The sequence below is a fragment of the Carya illinoinensis genome, chromosome 1 (assembly GCF_018687715.1).
Source record: "Carya illinoinensis cultivar Pawnee chromosome 1, C.illinoinensisPawnee_v1, whole genome shotgun sequence".
In the NCBI taxonomy this organism is placed as follows: Eukaryota; Viridiplantae; Streptophyta; class Magnoliopsida; order Fagales; family Juglandaceae; genus Carya; species Carya illinoinensis.
The window spans coordinates 5,153,012-5,176,906 of record NC_056752.1 but is presented as its reverse complement, the minus strand read 5'-3'; the positions used below and the strand labels follow the sequence as shown (position 1 = coordinate 5,176,906).

At 34.9% G+C, this 23,895-nt stretch overlaps 3 protein-coding genes and 1 long non-coding RNA gene across 6 annotated transcripts; 2 read left to right on the top strand and 2 right to left on the bottom strand.

Annotated features, from left to right (window-relative positions):
* Positions 1 to 2,347: 2,347 nt before the first annotated feature.
* LOC122307298 (zinc finger protein GAI-ASSOCIATED FACTOR 1-like) lies at positions 2,348 to 5,908 on the top strand. The gene is made up of 4 exons (XM_043120084.1): positions 2,348 to 3,171; positions 3,269 to 3,665; positions 3,781 to 3,998; positions 4,528 to 5,908. Exons 1-4 carry the CDS (start codon positions 3,045 to 3,047, stop codon positions 5,307 to 5,309), a joined length of 1,524 nt encoding a protein of 507 aa, XP_042976018.1. The 5' UTR covers positions 2,348 to 3,044; the 3' UTR covers positions 5,310 to 5,908.
* A 7,641-nt stretch (positions 5,909 to 13,549) lies between these two features.
* LOC122307293 lies at positions 13,550 to 14,628 on the bottom strand. The gene is made up of 2 exons (XR_006241723.1): positions 13,931 to 14,628; positions 13,550 to 13,702 (listed from the first exon to the last, which is right to left on the bottom strand). It is a non-coding gene; the product is annotated as an uncharacterized LOC122307293 (long non-coding RNA).
* Positions 14,629 to 14,728: 100 nt separating this feature from the next.
* Positions 14,729 to 19,405, top strand: LOC122307276 (probable protein phosphatase 2C 80). 3 transcript variants are annotated; one of them, XM_043120064.1, is made up of 5 exons: positions 14,729 to 14,855; positions 15,795 to 16,543; positions 16,972 to 17,296; positions 18,222 to 18,371; positions 18,954 to 19,405. In XM_043120064.1, exons 2-5 carry the CDS (start codon positions 15,954 to 15,956, stop codon positions 19,248 to 19,250), a joined length of 1,362 nt encoding a protein of 453 aa, XP_042975998.1. In that variant the 5' UTR covers positions 14,729 to 14,855; positions 15,795 to 15,953; the 3' UTR covers positions 19,251 to 19,405. The 3 variants fall into 3 exon arrangements, with proteins under 3 accessions (XP_042975998.1, XP_042975980.1, XP_042975989.1); XM_043120046.1 differs by having other exon boundaries at positions 14,733 to 14,889; XM_043120055.1 differs by having other exon boundaries at positions 14,733 to 14,889; positions 15,792 to 16,543.
* A 279-nt stretch (positions 19,406 to 19,684) lies between these two features.
* Positions 19,685 to 23,270, bottom strand: LOC122307269 (vicilin-like seed storage protein At2g18540). Its single transcript, XM_043120037.1, has 5 exons — positions 22,918 to 23,270; positions 22,607 to 22,788; positions 22,349 to 22,429; positions 21,232 to 21,531; positions 19,685 to 21,144 (listed from the first exon to the last, which is right to left on the bottom strand). Exons 1-5 carry the CDS (start codon positions 23,255 to 23,257, stop codon positions 19,984 to 19,986), a joined length of 2,064 nt encoding a protein of 687 aa, XP_042975971.1. The 5' UTR covers positions 23,258 to 23,270; the 3' UTR covers positions 19,685 to 19,983.
* Between the last annotated feature and the right edge of the window lie 625 nt (positions 23,271 to 23,895).

Below are 23,895 nucleotides of genomic sequence, written 5' to 3'. Positions count from 1 at the left end.
CTGAATCATGTACAAAACGAAGCAACCCTTAACACATGAATTACATGAGAAGTTACCCCTAAGAAGTTACCAAGATGAATGTAATTATAAGGCTACGAGTTTGTACTTGTGAAATTGTATAGGTTGTGTACGAATCTAAAACTTTTGGATGCCCAGAAACGTGATTGGTCCTTGCCGTCTCTAAACTAGGGCCTAGGGGGCCCAAGGATGTTTTCAAGGCCCATATCATACCTACCCTTAATAATTACGAGTTTGAACTAACAATGAAAAGGAAAATTCAAGTCAAAGCAGGTGATGATGGGACTTGGAGAATAACATGTCGGGGTTTCAGGAAAAATTATAAACTTTTAATTATTTAATAATTAATTATGTAAAAGTAAAAATAATATAATTATATGAATTAATCGTAAAAAAAAGGTAAAAAGTTATTAAATTTTTTTAAAATATATAATTATCTATAAAATAATTTTAGAACTCAATCGTATGGTACTTTGAGTTGGTTGATTTTACGGCATTGCTAACGTAGAAGAGCGAACTAAAGAAAAGGATGTGTGAGCCTCCAAAGTCCATGTTGTGTCCTGGTCAGTCCTTCTACGTATGATATAGATTAGGAACAAAAAAATCATTCCTTTGCATATGCCGTATCCGTGCATATCCAATAATTTTACTTAAAAAATTTTACACCACATATTTATAATTTAATTAAAAACTAAATATTAAATATTATAAATTAAATTATTTATATTATGTAATTTAAAGATTTTAAAATAAAACTACTCGTGCATAATTATAATCACAACGCCAAATTGAAAGTTGGAATATGGAAAATATCTGCCCTGGCCAAAGATAATAATAATAATAATAATAAAATAATATATAAATTCTAAATATAAAGCCTTGTGCAAATATTTTATTAAAAAAATGATCTCATTATGAAAAGTTTAAAAAATTTACTATCTTTTTTTAACTCTACTTTTAAAAAAAAAAAAAATTGTACAAAGCTTGTGCATGTTTAAGAGTTGGTTTAGTTATATAAATAATTTCATCTTATATAATTATTATAATTTTTTTAAAATTTTTATATAAAATATAATAAATATTTTAATATTTTAATTTAAAAATAAATTAATATTAAAAAATTATATTATAATAATATATTATTAACATTTAATAAAATATCTCATTTTATTTTAAAAAATAAAAAATATATATTAATAAATAAAAATTTTATATATAATTATTTTTACATATTTTTTATTTATTTTATTAAAGTGATTGTTTGTATTTTTATAAAAAAAAATACATAAAAATAAATATATGACACAACTAATTAGAAAAATCCAATTAGTCAGTATTTTTGACTCTTGAGAACACCGACTCGCGAGACTTCGGAAGGCTTATTCGACGGGTGGTGGGGACCATTGTGAGTAATGAAGCTGCAAGGGTTGAAAAAAACGTAATCTCTTCCCCGCCCCCAAACAGACAAAAAAGCTGGTCATGCCATCTGGCTTCAATTTAATCCAACGTGTAAACCACGAGAGGCCATTCGACCGAAACAGTACTCATCCAGAAGAAGATAAGCTGCAAATAAATCCAAATGAAAAAGAAAATTTTAGAATCTTATTAAGAGTTTTGTTATATATCAATATAGTCGCATATTAATTTGTATATTAATATTAATTTATTTATATTTAAAATTTAAATTAATATTATTTTTAATAAAATTTATTTTTTAACTAATTACATCATATTAGTATATAAATTAATGCATAATTTATGTTTGTAATTATATTTTTTTCCTTATTAGAGATGCTAGACCTCAGTACACAGAAGCACGTGCAAGAACCGTATTGGCCAAAACGCTTGTTTGAAAAAAGAGGACAAAAGTGAGACTTTAGAGTTTATGCACCGGTGCCGCTCGCGGTCCCTGTTTAATGTTTTTATGAACATTGTTCTTCGACAACACAATTGGCAGTCGAACACTTCGCTACACGACAAGCACAGAACAGTGACAGCCAGTTGGATGAGCTCCGACAACGTGCCCAAGTACCGTGGCCTAGAATATCGCATAGTTTAATCCTCCCTCGGTATAAGATTAGAACTTGGTGGTCAAGAAGTTACTGCTCCCAAGGCCTGCCAATCTTTGTTAAAATACACCATTTATAAGAAAAAAGTGCTAAATCACAGGTATTTTAGTAGATTCATAAATGAGTGTGGATATATGTTATAATAAAAATGATCTTCGTTAAATTCTCGTGTTAAAAGGCCAGTTGAGCTTACTCAACAGCTTAACATATTTTAAAGCTACGTCCGTAGTTAATCATTTCTGCAGTCTGAAAAGTTAGAAAAAAGAGCACAGAGCGAAGACTTTACCATCCTCTCTGTCTCTGTCTCTGTCTCTCTCTCTCTCTCTCTACTCTCTAGCGTAGACTTGTACGAGATCTCCCATCCTTCGTAGTTTTCTCTGTCCTTCCTTAGCCGCCTTATAAAAAAACAGACCGTGTCTGATCTTTGTCTATTTCCTCTCAAATCTCTGATTGTTTATTGATTGATCCGAAAGGTTGCGATCCCTGAAACATATTCTTCGCTGAAGTGCTTCCACTTTGTTTGTTTGCCAAGATCAGAAGAGTTGAAAATTTTATTCATTTTGTGACCGTTGGATCAGGTAGTTCAGTTGCCGGAGATCAATTTCCCGGTGTTGATTGTGGGTAGTCTGTGTTTCATTTGCTTTGTGTTCTGGGCTGATAGAAAGCTATTTGTTTCAGTCATTGGGTTTAATCATTGAGGTTCTTTCGAGTCCTGTGAATTTTGGTCAGACACCCGTCAGAGCCGGTAGGTGAGTAAAGGGGAAAAAAATACGATTGACTGGTAGATGAGAAAGCAAAAGGCAGGAAGCCCTAAAACATTGTCTCCAAAAGCTTCTTTCGAAATCTGAGATAATTTATAAATACCTCGAGTGTTTTTTTCAATTTTGTCCTTTATCCCGTGAATCAGTTCCAGTTCCAGAGAGAGAAAAAAAACTAGCAAAAAATTTCTCAGTATCCATGCAGGTCGACTTAGATAATTCCTCTACTGTTTCCGGAGAAGCCAGCGTGTCTTCATCTGGAAATCAGAGTACTCAACCTCCGAAGCCCAGTGCAAAGAAAAAGCGAAACCTTCCTGGAATGCCCGGTACCGATAATAATTCCTTCCGTATGAGTTTTTTCAAATTCTATTGTTACGTAGTTTCTTTGTGATAATTTGCTTTAATTTGGACGGGGCTTTACAGATCCAGACGCGGAGGTGATTGCTCTGTCTCCGAAGACCCTGTTGGCCACGAACCGATTTGTGTGCGAAATTTGCAACAAAGGGTTTCAGAGGGATCAAAATCTGCAGCTCCATCGGCGAGGACACAACCTTCCATGGAAGCTCCGGCAGAGGTCGAGTAAGGAGGTGAAGAAGAGGGTGTATGTATGTCCCGAACCGTCGTGCGTGCATCACAACCCGTCGCGAGCTCTGGGCGATCTCACAGGGATTAAGAAGCATTTCTGTCGTAAACACGGTGAGAAGAAGTGGAAATGCGATAAGTGCTCGAAGAAATACGCGGTGCAGTCCGATTGGAAAGCCCATTCCAAGATTTGTGGCACTAGGGAGTACAAATGCGATTGCGGGACTCTGTTTTCGAGGTTTTGATCTTCTTTTTGGCTCAAGTGTTTGATTTTTGTTTGAACCCGTTTGTTAGTGCAATTGTTGCGTTTATTTTGGTTCTTTAAACTTCATTTGGTTTTTTATTATTTGAAGGAGGGATAGCTTTATCACCCATCGGGCGTTCTGCGATGCGTTGGCAGAGGAGAGCGCCAGAGCTCAGACTAAGACTCCGCCATTAGTGAATCCAAATTCGGAGCCAGACCCAAATACTCAGCCAGTTGATTCATCTCCGCCAGCGCCAGCTCCATCTCCACCAGCTCCGCCGCAGACAACTGGTCTGATATCCCCTGTTTTATCGGACAAGAGTCCTGGTAAATATCACCTAAATTTGGAAATTTTCCAGTCTTTTCTGTTGGCTTTTGTCGGATGTGTGTATTGGTCTTAATAAATGTCAAATATCAGTTCCCTTCCCCCCCTCCTCTCCCTCCCTTTGTTTCTCTCTCTGTTTAGATCTTGGACTTGGAGTTTAGCTATTTTGTCTGTTACTAATCTTGGCTGCCGTCTTGATTTGTATGACAGTTGACTGATTGAGTAGTCAATCTGATAAATGAAAAGAACAAACTTATTTGATTTCCTCCGAACTATTGAGATTCAATTCGTGTAATCTTTGTAAAGCAACCCAAGTGCTTCAAAAGTTGAAAAATAGGGGATTAGGGGTCGAGGGAAGTGGATTTAGAGAGGGTTTAGAGAGAGGAAACCATTATTGATTCTCCCTTTTCTTCTAAAGTTCTTCATAAAGAAAACCTTTTAACTTTCTATGTCTATCTCGGTTTTTAATTTAAACCCTTTTGCATTCTCTTTCATCTTTTGGCTTCTTCTTTTTTTTATTCTTTTTTACAGAATTGCCGGAAAAGCCCCCGCGTATAGTAGAAGCACCGGTCACGACAGGGTTAAATGGGAACTGTAGCAGCACCACAAGCTCGAGCAGCAATGGCAATACAAGTTGTAGTGTATTCGCAAGCTTATTTGCTTCCTCAACTGCATCAGCAAGCTTGCAAAATCCTCAACCTCCTGTCTTTACAGACCTAATACATGCTATGGCACGTCCTGAACCCCCAACAGACATGGCACGGCCTTCCTCTACAGAAACCATTTCTCTTTGCCTCTCCACTAATCATGGATCATCGTTGATTGGGACTGCCGGGCAAGAGCATCGGCAATATGCACCGCCACCACAGCCAGCCATGTCTGCCACCGCACTCCTACAGAAAGCTGCTCAAATGGGGGCTGCCGCAACAAATGCATCGCTGCTTCGTGGGTTTGGTATAATTTCTTCATCGTCTTCATCTGGGCAGCAAGATGGTTTACATTGGAGTCAGCGGCAAGTGGAGACGGAGAGTTCCTCAGTTCCTGTGGGACTTGGACTTGGGCATTGTGATGGTAGCTCAGGATTGAAAGAATTAATGATGGGAACTCCTTCAATGTTTGGTCCTAAGCAAACTACCCTAGATTTTCTGGGATTGGGAATGGCCGCTGGTGGAGGCAGCCCCAGCAGTGGCCTGTCGGCTCTAATCACATCTATTGGCGGTGGCCTCGATGTGGCCACAGCAACTGCGGCAGCAGCAGCATCCTATGGAGGCGCAGAGTTCTCCGCCAAAGACGTTGGAAGGAGGAGCTCATGACCCATTTGAAAGGGATTGTTACAATGTATTTCTCTGCTGATATGGAGAAAGGGTACTACATGTTAAGAGTGCCCAACCGGTCTTGGGCAATTTGATATTTTGCCCTTAGGAAGGCGCAAGCATTTAAGGCCACCGGCAGTTGGGTCTTTTTTACTGTTCTGCTGCCTATTGGAGACTGCAGAGACTCGTGGATGAGCTAGACGATGGCCTGAGACCCTTTATTTCCTCGAATACGTTAACCCCCGGGGGGGGGGGGGGGGGGGGGGGGTGGTGGTGGTCCCTTTTTTCGCAGTATACCATGTACCGATGGTCCGATAGTCTGAATTTGCAAGATTGCTCAAAGACGGGGAAACAAAGGTACCGGCAGCATGTCAGCATCCTCATTTAATGTGTGGGTTCTGTCGAGCTAGAGCTTTGAAATTGCAATGCAGGCGAGGATGTGATGAGGGTCTCCCATTTTGTAAATTCGGAATTGTGTTTTGGTTAGGAGTCGTGGACTTGGTCAACCTTTGATCACTTCTAATCTGTACTTAGTAGAGAAATTGTTTATTTGTTTTGCCTAATTTTTTATGTTTAATTTATATTCTAAGGTTTTGATATGAGTTTCTTCTAAGTTTTTTTTTTTTTTTTTTTTTATTATTATCTAAAAACATTTGCGTTACATTGACTGAGATTTACTTTTTGAGAAATAATATTTGTAGTCATCGTTACGTAAATACCATGTAATTTTTTTGAAAAAAAGTGAATTAATAATGGATTTAAATGAAAAAAATTAATTTTTTAATTGTAAATTTTACTTTTTTTTAAAACATTTGCGTAATGTTTACACCTTTCACGACTGTCTGTAATATTATTCTTATTTTTTATAAAAAGTAAAAAGTTAAGGCCTTATTTTGTTTGATCAATAAATTTAAAAATCGATAGTTGAATAAAGTATTATTAAAATATTATTTTTATTTTAAATTTTTAAAAATTAAATTATTTATTATATTTCATGGAAAATGTTAAAAAAAATTATAATGATTATATGAGTTGAAATGATTTGTGAAATCAAATGAGGCCTAAAGAAATAGCGAGCGGGGAATTCACAAAGCAGACTAGGAAATTTTTTTCAGTTAAGCAATGGGGTTTTAAGTTTTTAACTTTCTAAATTAAGTGTGGGTAATGGATATAAATCAAGAAATTGAAACAATGAACGTTCATTAGCTTGATTTTTAGCATATTTTTAATATTTGTAAATATTGTTGGGTATTAATTTAAGCATATTCTTATGATAAAAGAAGCTAATTAAGTGAGGTCTGGACTTTAGTGACCTAATGAGCTTTTAATATGACAAATGGCAATGCTAGCTAGGTAAGGATAGAGGTTGCTGCAGTTTCTTTTTTCACTAGCTTTTCAAGTTCTAAAACGGAAATACTTTCCAAATGTCAACTTTATGGAGGCCAAACTGGGTAATCAACATTCTTACATATGGAGAAGCATCTTAGCTGCTAGATCCCTTTTGGAAAAATGCACTTATTGGAGAATAGGTAATGGAATGGATGTTCTAATCAGGAAGGACAAATGGATCCCTAAGATTGATACTCACAAGATTGAGAGTGTTGTCAAAGTGCTGAATGTTGATGCTAGAGTCATTGAGCTTGTTGATCCTGATACCATGCACTAGAGAGTTCCTCTGGTTGATGAAATTTTCAAGCAAGAGGAGGTTGAGACTATAAAAAAAATTCCACCAAGCAGCTGTAACAAGCCTGAGAGATTGATTTGGAAAGGAGCAGTAGATGGCAAATTCGCAGTCAGGAGTGCATATCACTTGCATTATGAGATGATGGACCAAGTGAAGGGTCAACCTTCTAGCAACACATGGCCTAGTAGGATATGAGCAACTATTTGGAAGATGAGGACTTCCTCAGGAGCTAAAATTTTCTTATGTAGAGCTTGTAAAGAGGGTTTGCCCACTATGCTAAATTTGTATAAAAGGAAAGTGGTGGAAGAGCCTAGTTGTCCTATATGTATTGTGGGGGTGGAGTCAATTACATATGCCCGTTGGAGTTGTCCAATGGCACAGGACATATAGGGTCAGTGCTCTATAAAACTTCTCAGAAGCTTCAAAAAGGCTCTTACTCTTAGAAGCTTTTCTTGGACTTGATTGAACATCTTTGTGGCAATTTAGATATTGAGGTATGGAAGAGATTGTTGTGGTTTTCGAAGAGGATATGGTATAGAAGCAATATATTGGTGTTTCAAAAGGAGTTTAAACCTCCTAATGTGGTAGTGCAGCAGGCAAAGAATGAGATGCAGATGCTATATAATATTAGATCCCAACAAGTAGAGTAGACAAATTTTGGTAACTTGGTGAGTCAAAGTTGGACACTCCCTCCTCTGAATTTATTTAATATTAATTAGGATGTAACTGTGGATAAGATTACATGCAAAGTGGGTTTAGGCATTATAGCTAGAAATGAGAATGGATTAGCGATGGCAGCTATGAGAGAAAAGATGTCATTGTTCCCTGATCCTTTGTTGGCAGGAGCAACTATAGCTCGTGTAGCAATAAGACTTGGATTATAATTGGGTCTCTCCAAAGTCATTTTCGAAGGGGACTCACTCTAGATTATTCAAGCAATAAAAATAGATCAAGACTCTTGGTCAGAAGTAGACTTAATTGTCAATGATATCAAAGTGCAGCTTCAATCTTTTAGTCAGTGGTCTGTTAATCATGTCAAGAGGAACAACAACTTGGTTGCTCACTCTTTAGCTTGAAATGCTCTTACTCTATCTGATTCTAATGTAATTATAGAAATGAACGAGGCACCTTCATGTATTATTCAACTCTTATAAGTTTTGGAATCTATGAATAAAGATAAAATTTCCTTTTAAAATAAAAATCTATAGCGAATTTGAAGGTGGCGGTTTTAGATTTTGAAAAAGTTTTTCAAATGAATTTTAAGTTCGTGACCAAAATTTTCATGTTGATTGTTTTGTTGCTTTCTTGGATTTTGGCTTTGATATTTGTGATCATATCTGGGATTGCTTTGCAATTTATTGGATATTGGTCTATTAATTTTCGACTGATTTTTAAATATTTTTATAACTAATAAATGTTGTTGTTATACATATGAAAACTCGGCCATTATTTATATCTGTTATTTTTCAATTATACGGTTGCATTTGGGGAAAGTTCTTTACGGTAAAATCCTTAATGAATTTTAGAAATTTTATATGGTAAGATACTTCGGCTTTTTGGATGGTTTTTTCGTTTTCTTTTTTTCACACACACATAAATTTTATATGTTTTAGATCTTGTTTGGATAAAAAGTTATCTCAATTTATCTAATCATTATAACTTTATTAAACTTTCAAACAAAATATAATAAATAAACTTTTTTTAAAATTTTAAAATAAAAATAATATTAAAAACTATATTTTATTCAACTTTCAATTCTTATTCTCATTTTATCTCAACTAAACTCACCATTCAAATATTTAGAGAATCATGTGTTCCAATATTATCATTTTAAAAATTTGATGTGCAGTCATTTTTACATATTTTCTATATATTTTATTAATATGATTGACTGTATCACTTTTTTAATATAGAATAATTATTTTGATTAATTATATCAATGAAATGTACGAAAAAATAAAAAAAATTACATATTTATTTAAAAACATTTATTTAATCACTAAGTTAAAAAAAAATTAAAAAAAAAAATTCGGTAAAGACTTTGGATACAAAATTCCTATGACTAGTATCTTTTATTTATATTTGAGCACGTGTCTTGTACTGGGTTGCAATCATCCATGCTTTAGTACCCATCGATGATGAATATTCACAACTTCAATGCTTAGTTGACAGTACGGTGCCCACTGCCTTGACATTGATATCATGTCTATCTACGTATTAATGTTTTCAACTTACGCACAGTTCAAGAAGTTTTTTTAATAATTTAAAACTGGAACTTGGGTCTCCACAGCAATAATTGAACATGCATCACTTCCCGGCATCTTTCACATAAATACCAGCCTTTGCTACGATCAGCCATCTGTGGAAAATAGCTTTTATAGGATTTATAATAAAAATTCAGTTTTGTGAAAAAATAATAGTATTCTAAACAGAGAATGCTAAAAAAAAAAAGGAATTTTAAATACCATCTTTATTTAATTACAGTTTCTGTATATTTATTAAATTATTAGGGACTTTAATTGACGTACTCTTGATAATTTTAGAAAAGTCTTTTAATACTTTAATATTTTATCTTATATAATATTCAAGATAAGAAAGAATTTATTGTGGTCAGTGTTTTGGAAGCCAAGTCGTACCACAGCTGGAGTGGACCACAAAGAATCGCCATTTATTGAATTTAGACTTTAGATGTCTCAAAACACATCATATTTCCAGTATGCGTGAGAAAAGATGCAACTTGGACGGTTCTCCATTTTGTAGACACCAAATCATATTAATAAAATAAAAATGATATTATAAAATAATATTCTAATAATATTTTATCTCAACTCTCATCTCATCTGTATAAAAAATAAAATCTATAGAGTCATGTATGGTTGAAAGATTGTATTGATTCCATCATGATAAAAATAAAATATAAAAATAATATTAGATATAGTTTTAGAGTACACTCTCACTCACTTTCTTTAAAAAAATAGAGTTTATCATTTAAAAAATAAATTTTTTATGTGGTTCTTAGATTTAGTTGATTTTTTTTTTATTTTAAAAAGATTGTGGAGATTTATACATTCAAAGACTATAAATATTATTTCTCATATTTAAATATAGTTTTAAAATTTATAAATCTCGCATATTTTTTAAAGGAGCGGGTTACTCTGTTGCCTGTATAGTACCGCTCTATGTGATTGTTAGTTATTTTTTTCATTTTTTTTCATTTTTTAATATATTTAAATATTAAATATATATATTAATATATCTAAAATCACTCCGTAAATTTTTTTTACCGAATGGCACATTTGAACAGTACATCTTGTAAGAAAGATAAAAGTGAAATCTATCACGAAAAAGTTAATTTTTTTTAACGGGAATTTTAAATTTTTCTTGACAAGAATATGCGGAGTTTGTAAAGAATTATATAAATCACTTTCTAAAATTAAAACTAAAAAACAAAAACAAATCAATCTGATATTCTCTGAATCCTTTACAATTTTCAGAGCTGAAGTTACAGTTCCGATCACTAAATTCAACCAAAAGGAAACAGTGAACATTTCGAATACAATGCATGTGAAATTATTATTGTGATGTGTTGTTCTCCTTTCGCTTTCAGTTTCTTGTAGCAAGCTGGATTAATATGCCCTTTCGGTATTTGTAGGGATTTGATATAAAGATAATGCGTTGGTGTGGTTTGTATAGTGAGTTAAAATGAGATAAATTTAGATTAACATTAAAAGTTGAATAAAATATTATTTTTTAATATTATTATTATTTTTAAATTTAAAAAAATTAAATTATTTATTATATTTTTTGTAAAAATTTAAAAAAATTATAATAATAAGATAAGATGATATAAAACATTTTTATTATCCAAATGGAATTTAATAAGTAAAGAAGTATTTTTTGATAATATTGTGAATTTTTTTAAAAGTTTGAAGATATTAAAAAATGTATGGAAAAAATGGTAAAAAAAAAACCATTTGGCAATCTTAGAGTATGTCCATTGGCTTGGCCAAATGAGAAGTATGGCTAAAATATACTTCTCATTTGGCCAATCTATGCCAAAAAAACCCTATATTGGGTTGGACATATTTAAAATAATTTAGATTTCAGTTATAGTGTTTTACCAAAGATAGAAGACCATTGTTGGTTCATCAAATATTAAAGTATTAGTTTTTCACTCCAAGCGAACACAGTAGTTTTGGAGGTAGCGATGATAATTTTGAATTTGAGATGAAAATTTAAAATATTAATTTTTAGTATTATTATTGTTTTGAAATTTGAAAAAGTTGAATTATTTATTATATTTTGTGTGAGAATTTGATAAATTTGTAATGACAAGATGAAAATTTTGAGTTTGAAATGAGAATTTTGAGTTACCACGTTTCTCACTCCATGAAAATATACTGTTTGGTTAGTAATTTAGAAATTTAGATAAAAAAAATTAGATAGAATTTTAGATGAGTTTAATCAATTATTTTTTGTTATTAGGATTAAACGACATTAGAAAATATAATTTTTAATATTAATTTAATTAAAATATGATTATTATTATTTATATTTAATTGATAGAATTATAAAATGTGACAAAAATAAATTAAATAAAAAATTATTAAATTAATAATATTTTATTATTATATAAAGTATGAATAGATAATTCAATATATGGATTGAATTTAAATTGAAATAAGTAAATATAAAAAAGTGTAATATTAATATTTTAAAGATACATTTGATGAAGTCAATGAAGGTATTATTGGATAAATAAATTTGAATAAAAGAGTACTTAGCCAAAAAAAAATAATAAAAATCTCAGGCCTCTTCTCTCCGCATATAGTTTGTCCCTTTCCGGTTCCGAATCTTCAAAGTATTATTCGACTCACCCGTTGGCATGCTGGTTTTGTCCCTTTCCAAGTAACGCGGATCATATTACCCTAATATACAAAGGATCGAGAATGCTACTCTTCGAGTTTCCGTTGGATTTTTTAATTTAAGTTTCTTTATTTAGTGATTAACCAGTATTTTTTTTTTTAGTGATGATGTTAACTTTTTTATTTTTTTTTAAAATATTTAAAACTATTAAAAAATATATATATACAAAAATATAAAAATAAATATAGAAAATATACAAACAAGAGTCCCCTAACGAGAGCTCAGAGTGGTGGCTGTAGAACCACCCATATACAAATAATACAAAGAAGATAAACATATATAAATAATCATGTATCTTCTAAACAAACATAGATTTGTGGTAACAATTCTACACCCTTTTATTCATGAATCCCCATAGCTTAAAAAAGCTTGCCAGTTATAAGAGTGTTTGAAACATAAAAAATTACTTAAAATATACACTAATGTCAAATATATTTTTTGGACATGTAAATCTCACATATTCATTTTTTAGAAAAGGAAGTGGTTTATTATTAAAAATTAAATGTTTTTTTTTGTGAAAATTTCAAATATATTAACTTTTTAAAATAAAATGTATGAGATTTATATATTCGTAAAAATGATTTTCCGATAAGGATTCTATTCAACCTAAAATGATTGGGCCTCTCACAAATAAGAAAACAAGCAATATGTTCTTCGACTTTGAATATGGCCGAAAGCCCATGTTCCCGCAGGAGGCTTTAGCTTTGTATTCCAAACCCAAAGGGTAAAATAATATGGATATATAAGTTTTGAACCACTTGGGTCAGCTCTAAATAAGTTTTGAAACAATATGGATATATGAGATTAATTATTAAAAAATTAAATTTTTTTTATGTGGTTTCTTATTTATTTATTTTTTAAAAATAATTACGTAATATTTATACATTCACGACTCTAACTATCATTTCTCTATTTTAAAAAGGCAATTCTACTATATTAGCTCAATTTGTCTATTTGGTATACCTTAGTAGAAGATGAAAGGATAAAATGAAAAGACATATAACATCATTCATTTTAAAATAAGTAATTCTATTTATAGGCAGTCGTGCGATATATATATTTATGCAATTTTTACTATATGTTTTAATTTATAAGATTTAAAATTTTTACTTTCACATTTTAATAAATTCTATCATATCAACAACGTGAAAATATGTTCTCTGTGCCGACATACAACAGAATTCTTCCTTATTCGATGAGGAGCATAATTTTCCGACACGATGATATGAGTTCAACTCTTGTGTGTCTCAGAGGTGAAATAAAAAACTGTATTATAACGCATGGAGGACAGGATTATTCATAAAAAAATTATAATATTTGAGAGAAGTGTTATATATCATATTTTCATATCAATTTAGTTTTTAATTTTCAATACGATATTATTCATTATTTATTAAATTTTTATTTAAAAAAATAAATCCAGAATTTAATAGATAATTACAAAAAGAGAGGCAGAACCTAGAATATAGGTGAAGCCACATGCCTCTTATCACGTGCCAGGATTCCACGTTTTCGCGCTTAAAAATGTTAAATTACCATATACCTTTAAATGATTTCGATTTTCAGGCCCTCTTCTGAACGGTTACGCCGTTCACAGTCCTTCAACGGCAACAAATAACAAATAGACACGTTAGCAATCCACACTAAATTCCATGAACCACATTACAGGGGATAGCAAACTGTGAGCGAGTTGGACCAGTTCTTCACTCTTATCGCAAACGTTTTTTGTGAAGCTTTGAATAATGCTAGAAAATGGAGACCCAATCCGTTTAACCTCTTGCACCTGTTTCAAATACAATGAGTTATGCAAGATTCAAAACCCAAATATAGGTAAAGGATACCATCAAATTCAGAATTTGCAATGTAAAGGAACCATATTCATCCAAAAAGATGACACTTTCGCAAAAAGAAATTTCTGAATAAATGGCCGAAATCTTTCATTTTCCAGTAAAAAGAAATCCAAAACAAGGAAGAAGAAAAACTTAAAAGTAAAATATAGAGAAGCGCGTACGTTATCAAAACGTTGATGAAATCGAAGGGGCTTCCGGCTGTGGAGCTGAGTTTGCAGAGAATAGAAATGACAAGATCATCAGGCAAGGCATCGAACAAGTCAAACTTTGTGTTTCCGTCAATGGCTTCGATTTAAGATACCAACTATTTCTCTTGCTTGCTCTGTCTTTCTCTCTCTTTCATGGAAACAACTAGTTCTTTGTTTTTGGTGCTGAGCAATGTGTGAAAGGAAGTCTTTATTTTCACGATCTAAATTTTTTCTTTCCTCTGAACCATGCCTTTTCACCAAGTGGGCTTCTTGTTTCGTGCATAAGTCATTCAAAAAGTTGCTCTGTTTTTCTCTATTCAAGCCCACAAGGTTAGGGTTAGAGAAAATAAGGGTTCTTTGCTTTTGCATTTTCTTGTACCCTTTACTGTAAAAATGTTTTGAAGGTCCTAAAGAAGTGGCTCTGCAAATTATGGTTTGTTGCATGAGGTAAGTTGTCCAATTTTCACTGAAATTTTGGTTGCTTACTGCTTAGGCTCTTGGTGGCTAGCGCTCGATGGAGGGAGTGGTTCCTGAGGGAGGGAGGGAGGGAGATGGAAAAGGGAGAGTTTCACTGCAATGCGGCTACAAGGTTTGAAAATGGAGTGTCTACGTGGCACATTCTCATTGGATGCCGTTTTTTAGGGGAGAAAGGCCACGCCTGTTTGAAGGTTTTCTCTTCGATTTTACGGTCGCTTTGTTCCCCCGTTTCTGCGCGCGCTCATGGGGACTTTTATGTCCAAAAAATTATCGGGGAAAAGTACAATACCGATGACCATCTGGTCCCACGTGGTCCTCTTTAGGTTGTTTGTGTTTCGCAGAAGCGGAAGCGAAGAGGAGCTTCCGTATGCAGCCAGCTGGGTGTTTCTGTAGATAGATCACATTCGGAGCTATCTTCTAGGTAGGGCTCAAATATCGTATTCGGTCCGAACGAGGTGAGATTTTTTCAAAAATTCTGATAATCCCGTGTTAGAATTCAACCTTTTTCTACTGGTTCGATTTTGAAAGCGGTTTATTTTTCGATTACTTTGGGCTAGAAATGCATAGATTGTGGGGTTTTGTTTTGGGAGACTTATGCAGTTTTTTTTTTTTGTAAATGGGGCAAGCTGTTTCTGCTTCTGGGAATCTATATTGTTTAAGCTAACAAATTTAAAAATGGGTTCGGTTGTTTCTATGTAAATAAATATTTCCAAGTAATTCGGTTATGTTTAAGTAATGTTGTAAAGTTCGATTTTTTCTTTTCTCTCTATCTCTCTCTCTCTCTCGAGTTTGAGTTTAAGTTCACTATCTGTTGTTTTTTTAGTTTAATTTTAATTCCGAGAAAGGAAAGCAACATCCCAGATAGCTTTTGGCCACTAGATTTTTTTCGAAGCCAGAGGATTGGTTTTCGGTTAAATAACTAGGTGGAACTCTGGTCGTCTTAGTGAATTTGTTTTTATTCATGCACATGTCGTTGGCACTGTCTGTGGAAATTTCAACTATCTTTGTAAAATCATCACTTGTCTAAAAAACTTAAGTTTATGAGAAGATGTAGATTTAGTTATTTATATTATATTCTTAACACTTCTCCTCACGTGTGAGTTAGGCTACCCCTCAATGAGTATGCCCAACACGTGAAATATTTAATTAAATAGGATAGAGCGTAGAGTTGGGATTCAAACTCAGGACTTCTGCTATGATACTATATAAAAACCACAATTTGTCTCAAAAGTTTAAACTTATGGAGAGGTAGATTTAATTATTTGTAATGTATTCTTAACAATCTCTGCCTTTGTGTGTGTTTTTGCATCTTTTTAGCCGTTCATGCCTTGTAATACCCCGTTTTCTATTTTCATAGCAGGCTTCGAAGTGGTATATTTCACATGAGAAGGCTTTGCATAAATTGTGTATAGGTTAATTGGTGAGGGGATAATGATATCTTATGTTATAGATGATATCCAAGGTTGGATTTTCCTGGAGAGAGTAATTGATTTGAGGGCATTCTATCTACAAGGCTAAGATGCAATCTGGCATTTTCTCAAAGCTGAATACTACTATCTATTCTGTTTTCCCTCGGGCAACAGTTCAGCAACAAGGTGGGTGGCGTTGTTCAATAAATTTGCTACTTGGTCCTGGGGATTTGTTGTTTGGGAATTCAGCGCTGTTGCATTCCTTGCCATATTCAGCTTCTTTTATATCTGGCACTTCTCGGTTTCCTCTTGGCTGTGACCGCAAGAGAAAATCTATGGCTGCTTCTACTTCCAAAGCTTTATTGGGAGATGTTTATGTTGATGAATTGATCACAAGTTGCGGAAATGCATTAGAATTCTCAAAACCTACTGGTGTTTTTTACAACAATGGAAGCCGTAGCAGATGCCGCAAAGCTACCTTGAGTTTCAGAAGGCAAAAATGGCCCAGCAGTCATCTTATCTGTGGGAATTTCAGTTTTGATGGTTTGCAGTGGAATGGTGACCCCAGTTTATTTGTCAAGCCATGTTCAAAGAATGTCCATACTTCATCTTCTGCATGCTATTCTACAGGGGCTGATGTTTCTTTTGATAGCAATTCTCGTGATGAACAGCTTGTGGATTCCACCATTTTGTCTGGCCAGTATGCACTCTCATATTCTTCAATCTTTGCTTTTCCTAGTCATCTTAATTGATTGATTAATGATCTCCATTGTCTATCATTTGCTTTGTACTTAATTGGTAGTTTAGTTGATATGGATGCTACAATTTAAGCTTGTCATCTATAGCGTGTACTCACTATTTTCTAATGAGAAACAGAATTGGTGGGCCTGAACCAACTTATGCCTATGAAATGAATATTATCATTCACCTTTTGTAGTCTGGACTGTGTGTGGGTCCCCCTTCTCCAAATACCAAAAGGGATAACAAAATTTGCTGATAGAGGGTTTGAACTTTGTCAAATGGGCTTTTAGCAGTCTGAAAGAGGAGGGTTTCTGTAGCTTTACAACGGAGTTTGATTTTTGCTGGTTTCTCACTGTTTTTACATGGATATCTTGTTTGGTTGTTCAGAATTATTATGGGGGACAGAACCCTGAAGCTAATATCAGGATCATGTTACCTGCCACATCCTGATAAGGAAGAGAAAGGTGGAGAGGATGCTCATTTTATTTGCATAGATGAGCAAGCAATTGGTGTTGCGGATGGTGTAGGTGGCTGGGCAGATGTTGGTGTTGATGCAGGACTATTTGCACGTGAACTTATGTCTTATTCGGTGGCTGCAATTCAGGAGGAGCCCAAGGGTTCTATTGACCCGGCCAGGGTGTTAGAGAAGGCCCACTCAAGCACAAAAGCCAAAGGTTCCTCAACAGCATGTATCATTACTCTCACAGATGAGGTTTTTACCCCCCCTCATATTCACTAGACCACCCCCCCCCCCCCCCCAAAAAAAAAAAAAAAAAAAACAAAACAAAAAAAATCTCCCATTTCTTAAAAGCCCTCACTTTTTGGCGGAGGAACACCTTTTACAATTGAATTATATTCACAAACCCCCTATAAATGTTGCTTTTATTGAGTTTTGATAGCTATGGAAGTCAAAATGTTTTACACTTAAATATTGTTGTTTGGGGACATGCTTTTGATGAAAAAAGATATGACTTTCTCAGGCCTTTTTCTGACATTTAGGACATATATATTTTGTTTATGCTTGTATACATGCACATATATCTCTCCATCTCATTGAGAGTCTTGTCTTGATACTACATGTATGCTTAAATTTATGAACTTAAACTGAAGTTTTAGCAGTTGTGGCGGAACAGAGGCTCTTCCCTCCTTTTGCTGTTCTTTCTAGATTAGCAGATTTCATGCGTTTGAATTTCTGGAGGGTTACCCCTGTTTATGTCTTCAACCAAGTGACATTTTTGAAAAATGGCAGCTGTTTTTCTTGGTTGTATCATGTATGAGAAATTTAATCTTTGTTTACTGCAAATAACTTTCTTACTTTGTTCACCTGGGATTATTGCAAATTCCCAACTGTTCTTTTTTTCCCCTGTTAATTGGAAGCCTCTTAAGGCAAAAAGGCTGACTAGTTGCAACTGTTAGCAGTATGAAATCACTGTGAATGGTGTGGTAGACTGCAGGCATTGGCACAGTTAAAATCTGAATGGAATATGTGATGGAGATGCGGGTCACAGAAACCTTTAGCAAATTCTTGCTGTCCATGTTTGATTATGTTTATGGCCCCTTTGATTAATTTACTCGAGATTAAAACGAAATTTTTCATTACCTGTAATATGGTTTAATCTGTTTGGTTTTTTTGGCAGGGACTACATGCTATTAATCTAGGAGACAGTGGATTTGTAGTGGTTAGAGATGGATGCATTGTCTTCCAATCCCCAGTGCAGCAGCATGGCTTCAATTTTACATATCAGCTGGAGAGTGGCAATGGGGGTGATCTACCCAGCTCTGGTCAGGTCAGCTAACTCTTCTATACCTTGCAAGCATGTATTCTGTGCTAGTGTCTGTGACATATTGCTCCGGATATATTCGAGAAAAGAGTTTCAGCTTACTTCTGTCACGTATGTGATGGCATAGAAATTTGTCCTCTTAAAGTTATTGGTATGTTATAATGAAGTTATATGATTTAATGAGTTTAAGAACTTACACATGCTATAGTGCCACAGACAACAGTACCCTATAAGGCTGCTGTCATATTCATTGTTGGAGAATATTTGGTGCTCTCTCTCTCTCTCTCTCATAGACACAACATTTAAATTCTAGACGAGGTTAACTGGTTAAGTAAATTGGCTCATGAGTTTTGAAAATCTGCATAGCATTAGGTTTCCATAATTCTGGAACCCTTGAATTAAGTTATTGTTAACTAAACAGCTGGGGTTAATTATATGATAAGAACATATCGTTTTTTCCTTAAGTAAGCTAAGAAAGGTATGTCTTGAATATTTTCCCACCGATAGTATTCATCAATTTGACCACAGCTTAATCAGTACACTCAAGTGTCACAGACTTAACCATGTTTCTGGGATCAATATATCCAGGTATTTACAATTCCCGTCACCGCTGGGGATGTCATTATTGCTGGAACGGATGGATTATTCGATAACCTGTATAATAACGAGGTTACAGCTGTTGTTGTTCATGCGGTAAGAGCTGGCTTGGAACCTCAAGTAACTGCTCAGAAGATAGCAGCTCTGGCGCGCCAGCGAGCCATCGATAGAAGTCGGCCAACACCATTTTCTACGGCTGCTCAAGAGGCCGGGTTCCGCTATTATGGAGGCAAGCTTGACGACATCACAGTTGTTGTGTCATATGTAACTAGTTCTGTCGGTGTGTGAGTTTCTCATCTCCAACTCCAAGTCCATTACTTAAAAATTTTGGCCGTGAAACTCCCGGGAACTTGTATTTGATATATCTTGCTTATATTTGGTCCTCTGACGAGCTGAACTTTTTTGAACTACAATGGCAACGCTCATTTATTTTTATTTTTATTTTCCGTCCTAGTCCAACGTATGACCTACTGTATGCAATATGAACTGGGAAACTTTTTACTGGTTAACAGTAACTCTGGAGAATAGGACTGGTCAATTTTAAGATACGATCAACAAGCTGTAGTTTGATTGTGTCGATCCAATTACACAAAGCTTTGAAGGAGAAAATAGCACTGTGCTTCTTGCCATATCATAGGAAACTACACCTAGGAAACATCGAGCAATCCATGTTTCGGAGTTTGGTGAGCGAGCACCAGAGCTGACTTTGTCATAACACAGAGTAGTCAGAAATTCTCAGAACCAATTTAAGGTTGGACAACACTGCTACACAGGTTTAAGACTGAAAAAGAACTACAATTTGCCTCTAGCCATGTTTATTTTCAATTACCGATGCAGAATTTCGTACCCATTTATCAGAAGAGTCTCATCACAGCTACTGAAGTAAAACTTATTGAACTATCAAACGGTACGGACATGGGTCAGAAAGCTTATTCTACCAAAGAGACGTCATAAGATACAGACATCCGACATGCATGCTAGATTTGATGAAAAATACCCAATTAAATTGGGTATCCAGTTCTCAAATACTCCGCATCCTTGGAGCTTTTCTACCCCCTTCCCTGCTGTCTTCCTCCTCTTGCTCTTCGCTTGTAGCTTTCTCATTCTGTCTCCTTTGTTCTTCTCTTTGTTCAGGTTGTCTTCCAGCAGGTTCTTGTATTTCCCTCTCTCTTCTTGCTTCTTCTTCCTGTCTCCTCCTCCTTTCTTCTTGGCTCCTGGTCTCTTCCTCCTCCCACTCTGCTTCTTCTTGTCTCCTCCTCCTTTCTTCTTGGCTCCTGGTCTCTTCCTCCTCCCACTCTGCTTCTTCTTGTCTCCTTTTCTCTTCCTCTTTCTGCCTCTCTTCTTCTTCTTCTTCTTCTTCTTCTTCTTCTTCTTCTCGTTCTCTCTCCCTCCTTTCACTTTCCCTTTCTTCTCTCTCTCTTCTCGCTTCTTCTTCTTGTCTTTGTTCCTTTTCCTCTTCTCGTCGCCTCCTTTCTTCTTCTTGTTCTCTTTCTGCTTCTTCTTCTTCTCTCCTCTCCTCCTCTTCCTCTCTCCTTCTGGCGTCCTCTTCTTCCTGTCTCTTCCTAGCCTCCTCCTCCTCTCTCTTTCTAGCTTCCTCTTCCTCCCTTTCTCGCTCTTCTTCTCTTTCTTTCTCTTCCTCTCTCTTCCTAGCCTCCTCTTCTCTCTTCCTCGCTTCCTCTTCCTCCCTTTCTCTCTCTTCTCTCTCTCTCTCTTCTTCCTCTCTCTTCCTCGCTTCCTCTTCCTCCCTTTCTCGCTCAATTTCTTCCTCCAATATCATTTTCTCCTCCTCAGCACAAGAAGTACACTCCAGTATGAATGACTCAGCCTGCCCAGACAAAAGATTATCAATCGTACTGTTGGTGACATTGAAGGATACAGCCAAGACTTGCTTGTCCAAAGTTTGAAGAACTGAGCTCCTTCCTGCCAGAAATTGAGGGTGATTTCTCCTTCTTGTTGTGCTGAATCCCATGAAAACAAACGAGTCATTGTTGAAAGATATCTGAGCCATGGGATGGAACCTAGGTACAGCAAAAGCATCTCCTTCTTTGACCATAAACCTCATATTTTTGCATTCTGGTTGTTTAGCACTGCTTGAACAAATCACCCTTACCATCCCTTGCCCTTGTAAGACAATTGCAATCTCGGTTGCCATTGGATTCCAATGGGGCCCCATCATTGAGCCCTTCCAAAGAAAAACAAATGTTAGAATTACGAGTTGAGTTTCCAATTACGAACAAAGCAAAGGTGTTTGCCACCACTCATCACTAACCTTTGTCAAGTTCACCATGAAAAGACCAATATTGGAACCCTTCAATAAATTTGCATTTCTTCCGGTCACTGTTAGGCTCCACCCGTTACAGTTCTCGAAATCTGGGTCTGCATCAAGAATATTATAGGCTCTTGTTTTCTTCTTCTTGTTGAATGTCATGCCGCCGGCTTTGCCTCCAAGGAAGACTTTCAGGAACCGAGCCTCCAATTCCCAGAAGTTTTCTTCTCTTGTTTGCACCGCATGCACTATGGCTGGTGCTGGGGTTCCTTCTATTATTTCTTCTATGACTTCTTCAGGGACCTTGAGAAAAATAAAAAATAAAACATCATCGTTTTATAGTAAATCTTACATTATTACACATAAAAAAACATCTCACGGTTCCGCTTCTGATCATGAAGTGGTTCAGAGGATATTCCTAGTAACTGGGATACGTAACATAAAGTTAATCTTGATAGAGTTTTGTTATATACAAATACAGTCGCGTACTAATCTGTGTACCAATACTGATTCATTCATACTTAAAATTTAAATTAACACTGTTTTCAATAAAATCTACTTTTTAACCAATCATATCGTATTGATGCACAGATTAGTACACAATTGTGCTTGCAACTATATTTTTTCATCTTGATATCATCTCAACTAAAACGTCAAAAAAGCAGATAATGTCGTGTCAAATACAAATTATAAAATTGGTTAACCTTAACAGCATTATGCACACAAAATTTGGCCGTTGATAAGATAGAATATCGATCTCATCATTTGAGTTAAGATTAGAATATTTTAAAATACTTGTGAAATAGTTTAAATTAATATGTTTTATTAAGTTTTGGAAAATAAAAGAAAAAAATTGAATAAAAATATTAAAAAATAAAAAAATTATTTGAATATAATTTTTGTTAATTGCATTATTTTTTGTATTTTGTTAAGTAGTTTGAAAAAGATGCAATAATTAAATAATAATTAGATGAAAAAAATTGAATATTTGAATTTGAAAATATTTATATTTAAGTATTGATTGGAAAGAAAATAGGTGACAATTACTGAGAATACTTTAATACCTTAATTGTTGGTTAACCTTAAAGCATGGCAAATGTCAGGATAAAACAGCTTATACCTTAAAAGCTGCTCGTAGGACTCTCTTATCAAAGCCTCGGACAAGGTTGCTAATGCTCGAGTATGCTCCAATTAACGGATCCTGTAATATTGATTCTAGAAATTAACATCAATTAAATAGCAAGACAATTAATAGCTAGGCAACTAATTCATGTCATTCATCAGATCTGCTGGAAAATGACAAGAAAATGGAGAAATTAATGAAGATATGTAACAAGAAAAGGAGGTCTGCTAATTATTTAAGAAGCCAGACTCATACATAGGAGTCATCTGGTGTGTTGGAAAACATTGCATGTATCCTAAGCTTCTTGCGCTCCGGTTCTAAGCTGCTGTTCACATAGAAGATAGAGCCTGCCCGGAGCATGTAGATGTCTCCTCGACGTAAATTCACCCTCTTCATTTGATTATCATCATCTTCAGCCCAGCTCAACCTCCCACTTCCTACACATACAAAAAAGTAACAAAAATCACAAAAAAATAACTTTTAATGAAAACATATCAAACGTACCGATCAGATGCTGAGGCAATGATACATAATGATCTATAGAGAAAAATCTTTCAAGACACCACCTGTGTGGACATAGAAGAACATGTCTGCATGGAGGAGTACTGGGAGAAAGAGAGAGTTTGGCTCCAAAGTGATGAACTGAATGTGGTAGAGCCCGATTCCATCACTGATATCAGTGGCTGTGACCTCTCCGTACTCGGTCACAACAAGGGACCTCCTTTGATCTTTCCTCACCAGAGGCCCCACATCTGAGACATTAAAAGCCTCTGCATGCAAATTAAAGAAAGAGTGACTGAGAGCTAACAAAAGAAAGAGGAATGAAAATGGTGAAATTAAAGCTATGTTGCTCATTGTTTTTTCTTGCAGATCTAGAGACGAAAGTTGTTGAGATGAAATGATCATGGGCTCATGGCGTTGGAATTTGAGGGTATATATAGAAGAAGGTGACGGGAAGCAAAAAAGAGATACGTGTCTTTCTTCATGGACACGTGCATGTTCATGCACACGTGGCAGATGATTTGGTCCAGTCTTTCCCGCAAAATTCCAACCAGATGAGAATCTTTCTCATCCGGAATGGAGGGGTTTCTAATGGTGTATATATATAGAAATAAGTGGGCTTCCGACAATGCAATTAAGGATGGTCTGCGATCAGAGTTTAGACTCTCTATCCGGGTTACTTGCAAATTGGGTTTTGACTTTTGAGTTCTACTTTAGGTAGATTGATAAAAAGGGTTTTGCTTAGTACGTTTATATGGGCTTTCCAATAGTTTTAGGAATGGGATCTCAGGCTGATATATGATCGAGCCCTTTTGGACTTAAAGTTCTGACCTTTTGGGCTAAAACCTGCAACTAGGGACAAAAACTAACTGAAAAACTAGAAAATGGGACTGGATCGGTCTGAATTGGTGGAACCGGTTTCCTTAATTTCAAATCCGGCCAGTACCGGTCCTATACTTTTTAGGGCTATATTATATATTTTAAATTAATTTTTTTAATATTATATATAATATTTTTTATATTATATATATAATATATAATAA

What these genes read in the sequence shown, in the direction of transcription:
- LOC122307298 (XM_043120084.1), top strand. Translation starts at nt 3,045, where the DNA reads ATGCAGGTCGACTTAGATAATTCCTCTACTGTTTCCGGAGAAGCCAGC. An exon ending in AAACCTTCCTGGAATGCCCG is followed by an intron (nt 3,172 to 3,268) that starts GTACCGATAATA and finishes GGGGCTTTACAG; the next exon opens with ATCCAGACGCGGAGGTGATT. An exon ending in TGCGGGACTCTGTTTTCGAG is followed by an intron (nt 3,666 to 3,780) that starts GTTTTGATCTTC and finishes TATTATTTGAAG; the next exon opens with GAGGGATAGCTTTATCACCC.
- LOC122307276 (XM_043120064.1), top strand. Translation starts at nt 15,954, where the DNA reads ATGCAATCTGGCATTTTCTCAAAGCTGAATACTACTATCTATTCTGTT. An exon ending in TCCACCATTTTGTCTGGCCA is followed by an intron (nt 16,544 to 16,971) that starts GTATGCACTCTC and finishes TTGGTTGTTCAG; the next exon opens with AATTATTATGGGGGACAGAA. An exon ending in TCATTACTCTCACAGATGAG is followed by an intron (nt 17,297 to 18,221) that starts GTTTTTACCCCC and finishes TTTTTTTGGCAG; the next exon opens with GGACTACATGCTATTAATCT.
- LOC122307269 (XM_043120037.1), bottom strand. Translation starts at nt 23,257, where the DNA reads ATGATCATTTCATCTCAACAACTTTCGTCTCTAGATCTGCAAGAAAAA. An exon ending in TCCTACGAGCAGCTTTTAAG is followed by an intron (nt 21,532 to 22,348) that starts GTATAAGCTGTT and finishes ATTTTTCTCAAG; the next exon opens with GTCCCTGAAGAAGTCATAGA. An exon ending in TCATGGTGAACTTGACAAAG is followed by an intron (nt 21,145 to 21,231) that starts GTTAGTGATGAG and finishes TTTCTTTGGAAG; the next exon opens with GGCTCAATGATGGGGCCCCA.